We start from the raw sequence: 16,911 nt of genomic DNA, 5'->3' as shown, positions 1-16,911 counted from the left end.
CAGAACAAATAATGGATTCGAAATTTGGAAATCTGACTATTAGAGGCGTAATGGATGGAAATGAATGTGTGTTGACTTTGGACACAGATGCATCTCAATTAAAAAGTAGAAGGGGCTTAGCTAAAGGAAATGTGGAGCCTCTGAATGGAATACGACTACAAACAGCTACAGGTGGAAACACGCAGAAAAAGGGAAAAATTACAAAGAAGCTTGGAATTGTAAAGACGATCCTAGAGCACCATTTCATTGTAGCTGATATCATGAACGACATTATCATAGGAGTATATTTTATGACCCTTTATGGTTTTATACTCGACTTGAAGGAAAGAGTTCTTAGATATGGGAATGCACAATTGTCCATATGTGAAAACGGTGACAACGGGTACGTGAGAATGCATTACGCATCGTACAAAGAAATGTCAAGGAAAAAGATTGACACTGCAGTTCACACCGAAAGACCTAAACACGTTGTAACGAAAAACACGACTGTTTCTAATCAGTTCGAAATTGCGACCCTCTTCAAGATTATTTTTCGACCAGGCTATGCTGCGGCGTATGTTGCTCAACATCGTTATGTTGCTTTATAAGTGTGAATGCATGTAAATATGTTAGGCGCTATCTTAGGCGGTAGCGTCTTCATTGTCTCTTCTTATTTCATCTCTAATTTATCGTCAGCTTCAGGTTACCGTCTGGAGAATATTACGATTTTAAATTCAAAATTTATATTTTTTTGTGGTATTTTTCTCAAAATGTTGACTATAAAAACTTAGGAAGAGTAGTTAAATAGGCGTGAAATATACTTGTGCACGTTCGTCATCACAGGAGTGTAGGTCCCAAATTTGGTTGCTCTAGTTCTTGTAGTCTCTGAGGTTTAGTCGCTCACTTTTAGCTATAGGCAAAGCCGACCATGACACGTGTTTGTTAGAGAGAGACAGAGTGCGAGAAAGAATGAAATTGCTTCAGTCTGGCTGTAATAATGATACACTCTGGTTCAGATTCTGCTATGTAGAAGATACAGTCATTGTCTACGATTCTGCGTTTTTGGTTTTCTCGTATCTTGAAAATTGTGGATGCCACAGATTTTCGTCCTTTGCGGGGACGGAAAGGGGTGGGGTGTAATTTTGAAATACACTTGTGCAGGTTCGATATCACAGGAGTGTGGATACTCTAGCTGAATAGCTTGAATAACTTTTAATTAAGGTGTAACAAAAGTCTTGCAACGAGATTTTGGAAAACGAGTCGATGTGCGGCGCAGCCGGCCATCTTAGTTTCTGGTCTAAGTCAAAATTTGTTTTTAAATTAGCAACCAATAGTAAACCGACGGCAAAGTGGTCGAAAGCCAATAGGCGCACTATACAAAACATAGAAGGTTGGATTCACCGCTGTGGATTTAGCGTTCTTATTGGATTATAAGTTTTTCGTTTATCTAAATAAAAAAGCGCTAAAATATAATATTTCAATACACACCTGTTGAATATGCCATTGTTTTAGGAAGGTTAACTACGTCGCGACGAAATGTAGATAGATTTTGCGTAAACCTAAAATAATAAAAAAATATATGAAAATATATGTAACGTGAGGGGCATAAATGCTGGTACCCGTCCCCCAGTTTTTTATCTTATGATTTATGTTACTCATATAATATATTCCTGCATTTTGTCTCTATCCTCTTCCACCTAATTACGCATATAGTCTGTTAAATATCTTTTTATACCCGATACTCAAAATGAGTATTGGGGTATATTCGATTTGTGGTAAAAGTGGATGTGTGTAACGTCCAAAAGGAATCGTTTCCGACCCCATAAAGTATATATATTCTTGATCAGCATCAATAGCCGAGTCGATTGAGCCATGTCTGTCTGTCCGTCTGTCCGTCCCCTTCAGCGCCTAGTGCTCAAAGACTATAAGAGCGAGAGCAACGATGTTTTGGATCCAGACTTCTGTGATATGTCACTGCTACAAGAATATTTCAAAACTTTGCCCCGCCCACTTCCGCCCCCACAAAGGGCGAAAATCTGTGGCATCCACAATTTCGACGATACGAGAAAACTAAAAACGCAGAATCGTAGAAGATGACTATATCTTCTAGAGTGCAAAATCTGAACCAGATCGTATAATTATTATAGCCAGAATCAAGAAAACAATTTAATTTTTTCTCGCCCTGTCTCTCTCTAACACACACGTAGCATAGCCGGCTTTGCTTAGAGTAAAACATTAGCGCCTAGATCTCAGAGACTATAAAAGCTAGAGCAACCAAATTTGGTATCCACACTCCTAATATATCGGACCGAGACGAGTTTGTTTCAAAATTTCGCCACACCCCCTTCCGGCCCCGCAAAGGATGAAAATCTGGGGATATTCACAAATCTCAGAGACTATTAAGGCTAGAGTAACCAAATTTGGTATCCGCAATCCTGTTAGATCTCACTATAAAACGTATATCTCAAAATTTCGCCCCACCCCCTACCGCCCCCACAAAGGACGAAAATCTGTTGCATCCACAATATTGAGAATACGAGAAAACTAAAAACGCAGAATCATAGATAATGATTATATATATCAGATTGCTGAATCTGGATCAGATCAGATCATTTTTATAGCCAAAAGGAAAAAATCAATTTGCACTGCTCGGAATCCCTCGCCGTTGGCGGATATCGTCCAGACGCTGATCCAGCAGTTTTGGCGATCTGGAGCTGCACGTGTCGGTTGCTGGTGTTTTGGCAACTTTGTCTTTAACTTATACCTATAACGAGATATCGGCGGAATGGTTCTTCGTTGGATAGAATAGAAAACGAGGGGGAACGTTGTGAGTTGCTGCGGACACCGCAACTCTACGGTTATACCCGATACTAAGTCAGTATGGCTCTCCTCCGGCAGACGCCGCTAATATTAAACGACACGACAAAGAGTGCGTGCGAGAGAGACAGAAAATCAGTCTGAGCGTGACGTCGGGCGCTGCGTAGCCACTGCAAATTGATTTGTTCCTATTGGCTATAAAAATGATCTGATCTGATCCAGATTCAGCAATCTGATAGATATGGTCATTATCTATGATTCTGCATTTTTAGTTTTCTCGAATGTGCAATATTGTGGATGCAACAGATTTTCGTCCTTTGTGGGGGCGGAAGGGGGTGGGGCGAAATTTTGAGATACACGTTTTATAGTAAGATCTAACAGGAGTGCGGATACCAAATTTGGTTACTCTAGCCTTAATAGTCTCTGAGATTTTTGAATATCCCCAGATTTTCGTCCTTTGCGGGGGCGGAAGGGGGTGTGGCGAAATTTTGAAACAAACTCGTCTCGGTCCGATATATTAGGAGTGTGGATACCAAATTTGGTTGCTCTAGCTTTTGTAGTCTCTGAGATCTAGGCGCTAATGTTTTACTCTAAGCAAAGCCGCCTATGCTACGTGTGTGTTAGAGAGAGACAGGGCGAGAAAAAATGAAATTGTTTTCTTGATGCTGGCTATAATAATAATACGATCCAATTCAGATTCCGCAGTCTTAAAGATATGGTCATTCTCTACAATCCTACGTTTTTGGTTTTCTCATATCTTTAAAATTGTGGATGCCACAGATTTTCGTCCTTTGTGGGGGCGGAAGTGGGCGGGGCGAAGTTTTGAAATATTTTTGTAGCAGTGACATATCACAGAAGTCTGGATCCAAAACATCGTTGCTCTAGCTCTTATAGTCTTTAAGCACTAGGCGCTGAAGGGGACGGACAGACGGACAGACGGACGAACGGACAGGGCTCAATCGACTCGACTATTGATTCTGATCAAGAATATATATACTTTATGGGGTCGGAAACGATTCCTTCTGGACGTTACACACATCCACTTTTACCACAAATCTAAAATACCCCAATACTCATTTTGAGTATCGGGTATAAAAATCAACACAAACACACAAAAAAAATAAAAAAATAAAAATTCTTAAATAAAACAGTACATTATCAACCCCAGTGAGCCAAATTGTCATAAACCAAGTAGAAATAATCTTCCCACCTCGCAGTCTGATAGAGTTGGCATATTAATCCCACAAATTACACGTCTTTAAAGGGGACTGCAAAGTATTTCGGCATTTTACATACCATTAGAAACAAAATAACCGGAAATGCCGACTCAGCACTAGAGTCATACAATGTCCCGCTAGATTGGGGCGCAATGTCAAAAGTTTTAACGCTTCATTATGCTGACAAACGGGATATAAGCACTTTTGAATACCAAATGACATTGATCGTTCAGGGTAACAACCAATCCGTTGAAGAATTCCATCAGACAGTCTTAAGACATTTAATGTTTATTTAAAAAAAATCGGCTGAATGGAGGTAATACGAGAATCCGCAGCATTACTCACAAAAATTTACCGAGACAAAGCCTTGGGCACCTTTGTTCGAGGACTTAAAGGCGATCTTTCACGCCTTCTCGGCATAAAAGAACCGGTAGACCTTCCAAATGCACTGCATTTGTGCTTAAAATTGGAAAATTAATATTATAGGACCACTCATGCAAACGGTAGGACACAAATGTTCAGGCCTATGGACCAAAGACCGGTAGCAGCACCAAGAACAATACAACCATTTCATAACGCAGTGCAAAGACAACCTCCATCCGTTCCACCACGGATCTCGACCCTATATTACCCTAATAACACAATGCGGTAGAACTATCAAACCCAACCGCACATTGCATCACGACAATACTATCCGCAATTCAGGGAGCAACCATTAGCTGCCCCACGACAGTATCCCAATTACCAATACGCACAACAATCAGCCCCATCTCGACCTATAGCACCCAAACCGTTACCGCACCCAGAGCCAATGGACATGGACCCAAGCATTCAGACTAGACATGTGAATTACATGAACAAACCTCGATTCGAGGCAGACAAAAAACCACCACCGCCAATAAACCAAACGGACAAGCGACAAAGGAACTTTAACATAAAAACGATCGAAAACGAACAGGTAGAACCAGCCATTGCCGAAACATACGCTACCATTGCTGATTATGAAAATGCAATTCAAGTCTACGAAACTTAGAATGACCATGAGCAAACACTAGACGATTAAATAGCACAAATAGACGGCAACGAAGGGGAGGGCACCAACCATTATGTCCAATCGGCACTTAATTTTTTAGAGTAAAGAACTCCACCCTACCATATTTCGAATGTAAAGAGGGGGGCAGAGAAACACTCAAAATCCAAATAGACACAGGATCAAATAGAAACTATATTCAATAAATGGGTACCAAATCTGAAAATCAATCAAAACCCATTTAACGCTGTTACTGTAGGGGGCAACGTTCCAATAACTCATCATAAAATAGCCAATCTTTCAACCATCCTGACATTAATGTGAAATTCTTTTTACTATCAACATTGGCATCATTTGATGCAATCCTAGGCAGCGATAGCCTATAAGACATGAAAGCGGAAATCAAACTTAGCGAAAAAATTATGACCATTCGAAATAATAAAATTATACCCTTAAAAGAGATTGTTAAGACCTTAAAAGAAAAGTCTAGACATTTGCGAATTGAGTTGTAAGTTCAAACTAAATTTTATTCTTATAATCAGAGCCTTATATGTGATTTGACAATGAGGTAGGAGGTACAATTTTGTATTCTATAACTATCGTTAAACCTACACAAGGGATACATTTTACTGCAGCTGTCTATTATTTTAAGAATGCATTGGTTAAGTGTTTTTCCCACTTGTCTTTTGTTGTAGTATCTTTTGATGGGCTATAGATTGTTTACACCCGAACTGTCATTACTTATCTACTTTATGTCATTTCTTTAGAGATCTGTTTTTTGGATACATGAGTGAATGTGTACAATAATATGTTTATGTTTGAACATTCTGCAAGGGGCCGAAAGTGGCATGGTTTCGACGATAATATGTTCATGTTTGAACATTCTGCAAAGGGCCGAAAGTGGCATGGTTTGTAATTTGATTCTTGTGAACCTTTTTGTGTACAATTTCTTTATACATAGCTATAAGAAGAAGTACAGATAATCATTTACAGCCAATTACAGTGGGTAGGGAAGTGCTATCGTTTGTAGTCTCGTGCTACTTTAATTCTTCTTATGGCATAGATTATTAATATTATTATTATTATGATTCCTATAATCAAGGCCGCATTTCCAGATACATGATGGAACTTAAGTCCTTTTAAAACATGATGACCTTCTTTTAACAATTTTAATTCGTTTCTTAACTTCTCCATTTTAATGGTACTGGTAATGGATTCCAAACAATTTTTGGTATTTTACTTATATTACTGGTATAAAAGGATGAAATTGGCTTGTAGCTTTCTGTTTGAATACTGTGATGAGGTACTAGTATTTTGTCATCGGTTCGCACAGTACAACCATTTATTATTGTTAAAATTCCTTGTTGCGGAAGATCAATTAGTTCCTGATTTGAGTTACTACATTGAATTCTAGCATTAGTGTTTACTGGAACCTTGAAGAGCCAACTACCCCTGCCTTTCTAATTCGACCCAAAATGATTTTGTCTTTGCTATCTTCCTATACACGCAATTTGAATTACCTTTTGGTTTGAAAGGAGCTATCTCACAAGCATTATCATTGGCATTGCTCCAAGGCCAGTTACCTTCGCATACTCTTCTATTTGTTTGCCATTTTTGGCATTTGTTCAAGGTAGCTTCAGTCATTGAATGATAGGAATCAATTTCGAAGTTATATACTAAATACCTGGAGCTCTACCTCCAACTCGTAACAATCCATCTTTATCTAAGAACGAATTTAAGCTTAATAGCTTATTTTTTGTTTCTATTTCCTTTTAATTAATTGGGCTAGCTATTTCGGAACTGAATTGGATGGCTTTTTGTTGTTATACCCGATACTCAAAATGAGTATTGGGGTATATTAGATTTGTGGTACAAGTTGATGTGTGTAACGTCCAGAAGGAATCGTTTCCGACCCCATAAAGTATATATATTCTTGATCAGCATCAATAGCCGAGTCGATTGAGCAATGTCTGTCTGTCCGTCTGTCCGTCTGTCCGTCCGTCTGTCCGTCCCCTTCAGCGACTAGTGCTCAAAGACTATAAGAGCTAGAGCAACGATGTTTTAGATCCAGACTTCTGTGATATGTCACTGCTACAAAAATATTTCAAAACTTCGCCCCGCCCACTTCCGCCCCCACAAAGGACGAAAATCTGTGGCATCCACAAATTCAAAGATACGAGAAAACTGAAAACGCAGAATCGTAGAAGATAGTCATCTTCAGAGTGTAAAATCTGAACCAGATCGTATAATTATTATAGCCAGAATCAAGAAAACAATTTCATTCTTTCTCGCTCTGTCTCTCTCTAACACACAGGTTTCATGGTCGGTTTTGCCAATTGCCAAATATGAGTTCAAGGATCTCAGAACCTATAAGAGCCAGAGCAACCAAATTTGGTATCCACACTCCTGTGATATCGGACCTTGACCGTTTTGTGTCAAAATTTCGCCACACCCCCTTCCACCCCCGCAAAGGACGAAAATCTGGGGCATCCACAAATCTCAGAGACTATTAAGGCTAGAGTAACCTAATTTGGTACCCGCACTTCTGTTAGATCTCGATATAAAACGTATATCTCAAAATTTCGTCCCACCCACTTCCGCCCCCACAAAAGACGAAAATCTGTTGCATCCACAATATTGCAGATTCCAGAAAACTTAAAACGCTAAATCATAGATAATGACCATATCTATCAGATTGCTGAATCTGGATCAGATCGGATCATTTTTATAGCCAAAAGGAACAAATCTATTTGCTGTGGCTACGCAGCGCCCGACGTCACGCTCAGACTGATTTTCTGTCTCTCTCGCACGCACTCTTTGTCGTGTCGTTTAATATTAGCGGCGTCTGCCGGAGGAGAGCCATACTGACCAAGTATCGGGTATAAATGTAGAGTTGCGGTCTCCGCAACAACTCACAACGTTCCCCCTCGTTTTACTATTAATACTTTGACTCTCTTAATCTCCTTCACTGTCAAAAATGGTGGAAATTCTTTCTTTTTGGTTTTTATTTGAATAAACCTCAATATATGTATATGCAATGACTCTTTCTAGTTTATGCATACACGAATATTTTTGTAAAAATTCACAAAAAAATTTTATTTTTTGCTATTACATTTGTTGTGCCAACAACTAATTTTTCTTCAATTTCCTCTTTTGGCCAATGTTCCTTAGATTTCGCCAACCATTGAGGCCTTTTCCACCAAATCTTGAAATCTTGTAGCTTATCTACACTAATGCCCCTTGATGCTACATCTGCTGGATTGTCTTCAGTTCTAACGTGTCCCCATTTAATTTCTTTAATTTTTCTTACTTCGTCAGTTCGACGCCTGATAAACTTGTCTTTATTGTCTCCATTCTTTATCCAGGCTAGAGTAATAGTAGAATCACTCCAGGCATAACACTCTACACTACTTCCAACCGCCATTTTCACCCGTTGAATTAATTTTGCCAGAAGATGTGCTGCACAAAGTTCTAATTTTGGAATAGTTTTCCGATTCTTCTTTGGATTAACTGTGCTTTTGCTGGCTATTATAATTGTAGAACTATCTACATTGGCATACACTACGGCAGCATAAGCCGTTTCGGATGCATCGGCAAACCCATGAATTTGCAGCGATTTATTGTGCTAAGAATTTAGCCATCTTGGTATCCGAATGCTCTCTAACTCTGTTAAACTATTTTTAAACTTCATCCCAATTTTTGTCTTCTAGCCAAAGTTTTTGAATAAACAATTTTCCGACAAGTGTCACTGGAGACAACCAGCCTAAGGGGTCATACATCTTGGCTAAGGTAGATAATACTATTCTCTTGTTAGTTTTCTTAATTGGTTCATAGTGGAAATTGAACCTAAACTCGTCTTTAACCGGTTCCCATTGTAGTCCTAATGGTTTGACGGATTCATTCTCCTCAATGGTTAATGCTTTATTTTCTTGGTCATCTCTAATGCCTTCTATAATTTCTGGGATATTTGTTATCCACTTTCTTAAGTTAAACACAACCTTATTAAACTCCCGGGTAACTTCCTTTACATGCTTTTTAGCATCCAGTATCGTTTCCGCACCTGTCATCAGGTCGTCCATATAAAAATCATTCTTTATGATTTCCCTAATTGCTTGATTTTTGCAATTATCTGCTATTGCAACAAGCACCCAGGTTGCTAAAAAAGGTGCTGAAGCTGTACCGTACGTAACGGTTGTAAGTTTACAATCGTTTTAATCGTAATTTTACAATACTTTTCGTTTGGATTATCCCTCCAAATTATATGCAAATATTGTTGATCGTCTTTATCAACATTAATTTGGCGGTAAATTTTTTCAATGTCCGCAGATATTACAAATGGCCATTTACGCCATTTCACCATAATATCGAAGATATCTTTTTGAACTTTTGGTCCAACCCACATGATATCATATAAACTTTTATTGTTTGTGGTTTTTGCTGAAGCATCGAAAACCACCCTCAGCTTTGTCGTTAGACTGGAATCTCTTATGACTCCTTGATGGGGTAAATAATATTTCCCATCTTCTTTGGACTCTACCATATGTCCTAAGTTTTTATATTCATGCATGAACTTTACATAATTTTCTTTTAATGTTTTATTATTGCTGAGCTTTCTTTCTAAGCTGTAAAATCGCGCTATAGCTTGGGGTTTTGAATCTCCTAGATCCTTTTATTTTTTATATGGTGTTTTGACCACATACCTGCCATTCTCATCTCTTCTTGTTGTTTCCAAGAAATGCTTCTCGCACACATCTTCTTCTACGTCATTCTTTTCACTTTCCAATTCCCAGAACCGTTCTAACTCCCCAACTACAATTGTTGTCGCTACAATAAATTTATCACCTTTTGATTTTGTGCAACCGGATATAATCCATCCGAATTCTGTATTTTGTCCAAGTAATCCGTCTATTTTTACTACTCCGTCTTTTAAAATATGGGTATACAAATCTATTCCAATTATTACATCTACCCTACTTGGGTAGATGTCACTTAGTTTTGTCAATATTGAAAGACTTTAATGGTAAAGCTTTTATCAGTTTCGGAAGAATAATGGCTTCAATATTTAGAGGACCTTTATTATAATCACAAGTTTTTACCGATAAAGTAACTTTGTACTTTGAAGTGCAAGAGTCTATAGATGACACTCCACTTACCTCGAATTTCTTCTGAAATTATGGTACATTGCGACCCACAATCAATGAGAGCTCTAAGGTTTTGATAGCCACCATTCCTTGACCTTACTTTTATAAGTGCTGTGGCTAAGAACGCTTGTTCTTTTATCAAGCAAGTGTTAACATTTTCCCTCTTTTCGTGGGGAATATGGAGCATCGTATGATGAGGTTTTTTACAAATCCCACATAAAATTTCAGATAAGCATTTCCTAGAAATAGAAAACCATTTAATATGTTTCGCTGAATCGTGATCTAGCATTGGTAAGTCTAGTAAACGATTCAGCTGATCCGAAAATATTTTTCGTTTATTTTCATACCGCTTGGTCAGCAATTGCCAAGCGGCATTATAATTCTCTAGCGGCCCAGTTAAAAGGTGAGCTACCATACTCCGTGCCTCACCCTTTATCGCGATTTTCAAATAATTGAATTTTAGAGATTTACTTAGACTATCTCTGTTATGAATTAATTCACAAAATATTTGTGTGACGGCTTTTCCCACTCTTTTTCTTCGCCCGAGAATGTGGGTACTTTCGGAAGATCAGGCAAATCGATATCTTCTTTTTTTATCGTTGCCCCTTTAGTATCCATGCTGTTTCCCTCAGCTACGGTTTGCATCCTAACTTCTAGGTTGCTTCACATGCTTTGAATATCAAAGTCGAACCCGCCGATCTGCTCGTTGAAGCTGTCGTTTGTTTTAGCTATGATTAAACTCCTCAATTTGTGAGCTCAGTTTTTTACTGAGGAACTCAATTTTTTCCTGTAGAAGCCTTCAGCAAATTGAAAAATGCATTGGTATCTGATGAAGTAATCCTCCATTATCCTGATACCAACAAAGAATTCCAACTTACAACTGATGCTTCTAATCTCGCCGTAGGCGCTGTGCTATCCCAGAACAACCGTCCTATTTCTTTCCTTTCCCGAGCGCTGTCAAAAGCCGAGGAGAACTATGCCACTATTTAAAAGGAAATGTTGGCCATAGTTTAGGCTCTGAAAGCCCTCACAAATTACCTATACGGTAAAGCAAGGGTTAAGATCTACACGGATCATCAGCCATTGACATACTCCCTTAGCAGTTGGAACGGAAACGGTAGGATTAAAAGATGGAAATCATATTTAGAGGAGTATAATTACGAGCTGTTGTACAAACCAGGTACAAGCAATGTAGTTGCTGACGCACTGTCAAATGGCTAGTCAAATTAACTCTGTAGCATCTACACAACACAGATCTGAAAGCTCATCAGAATTTTTACTTCGAAGCATGGAGGTCCCTATTAACGCATTCAAAAATCTCATATATATTTATTTACAAGGGACAATCCACAAACTACACGTTTAATATTCCGATCCCAACCTTCCATAGACATATAATTTACCAACCAAATTATACAATCCATCAATCCATCCGTAATAAATGGAATTCTCACCACAGAAGAAATAATGGGGCAGATCCAGAACTTATATCCTTACCATTTTAGAAACATTAAAGCCAGATTCACATCTCTACAGGTCAAAGACCTTGTTGATGAAACTGAACAGGACTAAGCAATTCTTCAGCTTCATAATAGAGCCCATCGCAATGCCCAAGAAAATAAAATTCAACTTTCAGAAAAGTATTACTTCCCCAACATGAAAAGGAAAATAACAGATTCGATTAAGCAATGCCGCATTTGTAAAGAGCAGAAATATGACAGACATCCCCCAATGCCCAGGAAAATAAAATTCATCTTTCAGAAAAGTATTACTTCCCCAAAATGAAAAGGAAAATAACAGATTTGATTAAGCAATGCCGCGTTTGTAAAGAGCAGAAATATGACAGACATCCCCCAAATCCACAATTAAAAGAAACCCCTATTCCAAAATATTCTGGACAAATAATACACATAGACATATACTCTACTGAGAAAGTACTGGTCCTGACTGCAATAGATAAATTTTCGAAACTTGCCCAAGCTAAAATCATTAAATCAAAACCCATAGAAGACATAAAAAAACCTTTACATGACATTTTATTCTATTACGTTCGGCGTACCCGAGTACTTAGTAATGGACAACGAAAAATCCCTCAACTCCAGAACAATAACCTTTATGTTACAAGATCAGCTAAATATTAAAATATTCATATTCGGGAAAGATCATGAGATGCATAAAAACAAAGCAGGAACATCGGACATTTGAGGAATACAATTACTCTGTAACAAACAAAAGACCACTAGACGTACAATACGACAGAAGTAGGCAAAATAACATTTACAGAATTAAACAGAAACAAACAATAGACCTAGAAAACCACAATAAAAATCGTAAAGTAATAAAAAACTAGGTCTCAGGACAAGAAATATTTGTCAAAAGAAACACAAGATTAGCTTCAAAACTACCACCGAGATTCCAAAAGGAAATAGCTAAGATAAATCATGACACGACAAGTAATATCAACAATATCTAAATTTCAGACTCGCTATAACATGGGTAATAACTAGAACGAATGGACCATTGGGGGTTACCAACTACACAGATGCGAAGACTGTGTCAATTTACAAAGAACTAGGGAAAATACGCACATCAACAACCAGAATCATCCATCTTATTGATTTAAAGAAAATAGAAAAAGCATTAGATACACTGACATTTCACACAGAACAACACTTAACGAGGGGGAACGTTGTGAGTTGCTGCGGACACCGCAACTCTACAGTTATACCCGATACTAAGTCAGTATGGCTCTCCTCCGGCAGACGCCGCTAATATTAAACGACACGACAAAGAGTGCGTGCGAGAGAGACAGAAAATCAGTCTGAGCGTGACGTCGGGTGCTGCGAAGCCAGTGCAAATTGATTTGTTCCTTTTGGCTATAAAAATGATCTGATCTGATCCAGATTAAGCAATCTGATATATATGATCATTATCTATGATTCTGCGTTTTTAGTTTTCTCGTATCCTCAATATTGTGGATGCAACAGATTTTCGTCCTTTGTGGGGGCGGAAGGGGGTGGGGCGAAATTTTGGGATATACGTTTTATAGTGAGATCTAACAGGAGTGCGGATACCAAATTTGGTTACTTTAGCCTTAATAGTCTCTGAGATTTCTGAATATCCCCAGATTTTCATCCTTTGCGGGGGCGGAAGGGGGTGTGGCGAAATTTTGAAACAAACTCGTCTCGGTCCGATATATTAGGAGTGTGGATACCAAATTTGGTTGCTCTAGCTTTTATAGTCTCTGAGATCTAGGCGCTAATGTTTTACTCTAAGCAAAGCCGGCTATGCTACGTGTGTGTTAGAGAGAGACAGGGCGAGAAAAAATTAAATTGTTTTCTTGATTCTGGCTATAATAATTATACGATCTGGTTCAGATTTTGCACTCTAGAAGATATAGTCATCTTCTACGATTCTGCGTTTTTAGTTTTCTCGCATCGTCGAAATTGTGGATGCCACAGATTTTCGCCCTTTGTGGGAGCGGAAGTGGGCGGGGCAAAGTTTTGAAATATTCTTGTAGCAGTGACATATCACAGAAGTCTGGATCCAAAACATCGTTGCTCTCGCTCTTATAGTCTTTGAGCACTAGGCGCTGAAGGGGACGGACAGACGGACAGACAGACATGGCTCAATCGACTCGGCTATTGATGCTGATCAAGAATATATATACTTTATGGGGTCGGAAACGATTCCTTTTGGACGTTACACACATCCACTTTTACCACAAATCTAATATACCCCAATACTCATTTTGAGTATCGGGTATAACAACATTGCTTTATGTCATTAAAATACCAAACTTGGAACAAGCAGAATACGAGAATATTTTAATAAAACCAGTAGTGAAAAATAGCAAAATTATCAATACTAGGTTCAATGAAATTTTGTCAAATAAAAAAGCTATTTTTGGAATAATTAACAATAGTCAAAAATATAATAACATTAAGATTTGTAGTAAGAACGATGTAAACCTTAGAAATAATACATGTTTGCCTAGGCTCTTATGAGGAGAAAAATAACTGTGCGAGTTCAGCAACGCCGATCACATTGAAAAAATAGAAGAAGATGTTAAACGAGTTGAACCTTACTTCAGCGGAACAGCACGACAAGTTTGGCCATGACGTACCCCGTCCACTTCTTGAATGAGTCCATATCACACCTTTTCTAATCTAATATAAAATCGCTTGAGGACAAGCTCCATTCAGAGGGGGACGAGCTAACGAAAAAGTTGCCAAAACACCAGCAACCAACACGTGCCGCTCCAGATCGCCAAATCTGCTGGATCAGCGTTTGGACGATATCTGCCAACGGCGAGGGATTCCGAGAAATACCTCACCACGGCTAAACTGCTGTCGTTGCATCGCTGCAACATTCCGCGGTCGCGAACCCACAGTAAGAATAGGGCCTCTAAATATATTGTAAAGCAGTCTTCAATTATTCGTCAAATAAAGAACACGGACCTCGTCCGCAAAAAACTCAATACCTTGAATTTATTAATATAAAAAAAATAACTTATATATTTGGTGGAGCGACCAGGAATCGTTGCTGGGCAAGGAAGAGTGTGAGAAAGCGAGCACGAGGCAGGGTACAATAACACAGACCAACAAGAAAACGAGGGGGAACGTTGTGAGTTGCTGCGGACACCGCAACTCTACGGTTATACCCGATACTAAGTCAGTATGGCTCTCCTCCTACCCGATACTCAAAATGAGTATTGGGGTATATTAGATTTGTGGTAAAAGTGGATGTGTGTAACGTCCAGAAGAAATCGTTTCCGACCCCATAAAGTATATATATTCTTGATCAGCATCAATAGCCGAGTCGATTGAGCCCTGTCTGTCTGTCCGTCCGTCCGTCCGTCCGTCTGTCCGTCCCCTTCAGCGCCTAGTGCTCAAAGACTATAAGAGCTAGAGCAACGATGTTTTAGATCCAGACTTCTGTGATATGTCACTGCTACAAAAATATTTCAAAACTTCGCCCCGCCCATTCCGCTCCCACAAAGGACGAAAATCTGTGGCATCCACAATTTTAAAGATGTGAGAAAACCAAAAACGTAGAGTTGTAGAGAATGACCATATCTTTAAGACTGCGGAATCTGAATTGGATCGTATTATTATTATAGCCAGCATCAAGAAAACAATTTCATTTTTTCTCGCCCTGTCTCTCTCTAACACACACGTAGCATAGGCGGCTTTGCTTAGAGTAAAGCATTAGCGCCTAGATCTCAGAGACTACAAAAGCTAGAGCAACCAAATTTGGTATCCACACTCCTAATATATCGGACCGCTACGAGTTTGTTTCAAAATTTCGCCACACCCCCTTCCGCCCCCGCAAAGGACGAAAATCTGGGGATATTCAAAAATCTCAGAGACTATTAAGGCTAGAGTAACCAAATTTGGTATCCGCACTCCTGTTAGATCTTACTATAAAACGTGTATCTCAAAATTTCGCCCCACCCCCTTCCGCCCCCACAAAGGACGAAAATCTGTTGCATCCACAATATTGCACATTCGAGAAAACTAAAAACGCAGAATCATAGATAATGACCATATCTATCAGATTGCTGAATCTGGATCAGATCAGATCATTTTTATAGCCAATAGGAACAAATCAATTTGCAGTGGCTACGCAGCTCCCGACGTCACGCTCAGACTGATTTTCTGTCTCTCTCGCACGCACTCTTTGTCGTGTCGTTTAATATTAGCGGCGTCTGCCGGAGGAGAGCCATACTGACTTAGTATCGGGTATAACCGTAGAGTTGCGGTGTCCGCAGCAACTCACAACGTTCCCCCTCGTTTTTTCTAACCTGATGCATTCTAATAAGTTTACGCCATATTTTGACCATATTGGTTTTTTTACACCAAAGCGGACGGCTATGGGCATCTGCCACGGAAGACGATATAAAACACGGCCCCACAACTGAAGACGAGCTGCTGAAAACTTGTAAAATACAAATTAGAAGCCAACTAGGAAGAAAAACGTGTATGTTTAGGGTAGCAGCTGTAACAGGGCAACCGAGCTGTTTGCACCCCAGTCTAACAGCCTGTTATCGCTGCTGGGTACCGCGCTCAGTTAACAGCCAGTTACATCGACCTCGCTCGCGCTCTCCCGGTTCTGTGCGCTCTCACGATCCGCACGTCGCTCACCAGTCATAGCATGTAGCATGTAAGAATCAGTTACATTTTTCCTCCCCGCTACAAGCTGACGTCATGCACATACGCGCGAATTACCAGTTCCTCCTAGGATTGGTGGAGTATGGTGTTGAGTGTAGTTGTAACTGAGAAAGCTTTTTGCATTCGCCAAGGTTTGCTGCTATATTTCCGAATAAATTATACCGCTGTGGTTACGTTCAAAATCAAAGTGTCCGGTCTTTATTAATTTCTATTCTTAGGAAGCCTTCGCAGAGGAACTGAGTTAAGTACATTATTGTATTATTGTATTGTATTATTGTATTATTGTATTGTGAAACCACCGAGTCGGCATTACGCCGGATGTCGGGTTCCAGATTCGATGCTGTTTATATTGAATGTGTAGGCGGTTGTTAATGCTGCGGTAGGTAAAGTGTTGCAACAGTCAAAGTGTTGTGATGGACATTACAATGTCCGGGTTGAACGACATAGTCGTCCGAGGGGGTTTAGGTGGGGGTGCTGCGGAACTGTTATCGGTAACTCCTCCCCCCTTAACTTGGAATGATGACCACAACGGTTACAACGGAGGCTGGTGTTGT

The 16,911-nt window shown here is 39.4% G+C and overlaps 1 protein-coding gene across 2 annotated transcripts in view; it reads right to left on the bottom strand.

Moving 5' to 3' along the window:
- Positions 1 to 16,911, bottom strand: part of LOC117186181 (ran-binding protein 16) — a 423,463-nt gene that overhangs the window by 80,531 nt on the left and 326,021 nt on the right. The window contains exons 16-17 of one of the 2 annotated variants that reach the window (XM_033386441.1): positions 10,197 to 10,423; positions 1,468 to 1,538 (exon numbers count right to left, since the gene is read on the bottom strand). In XM_033386441.1, coding sequence (XP_033242332.1) covers positions 1,501 to 1,538; positions 10,197 to 10,423 — 265 coding nt within the window. In that variant the 3' untranslated portion in view covers positions 1,468 to 1,500. The remainder of the gene's footprint in view (positions 1 to 1,467; positions 1,539 to 10,196; positions 10,424 to 16,911) is intronic. The other variant, XM_033386442.1, reaches the window with a different exon arrangement.

Source organism: Drosophila miranda, chromosome XR (genome assembly GCF_003369915.1).
Source record: "Drosophila miranda strain MSH22 chromosome XR, D.miranda_PacBio2.1, whole genome shotgun sequence".
NCBI lineage: Eukaryota > Metazoa > Arthropoda > Insecta > Diptera > Drosophilidae > Drosophila > Drosophila miranda.
Note: the sequence above shows the minus strand (reverse complement) of the source record. Positions and strands in the feature narration are given on the sequence as shown.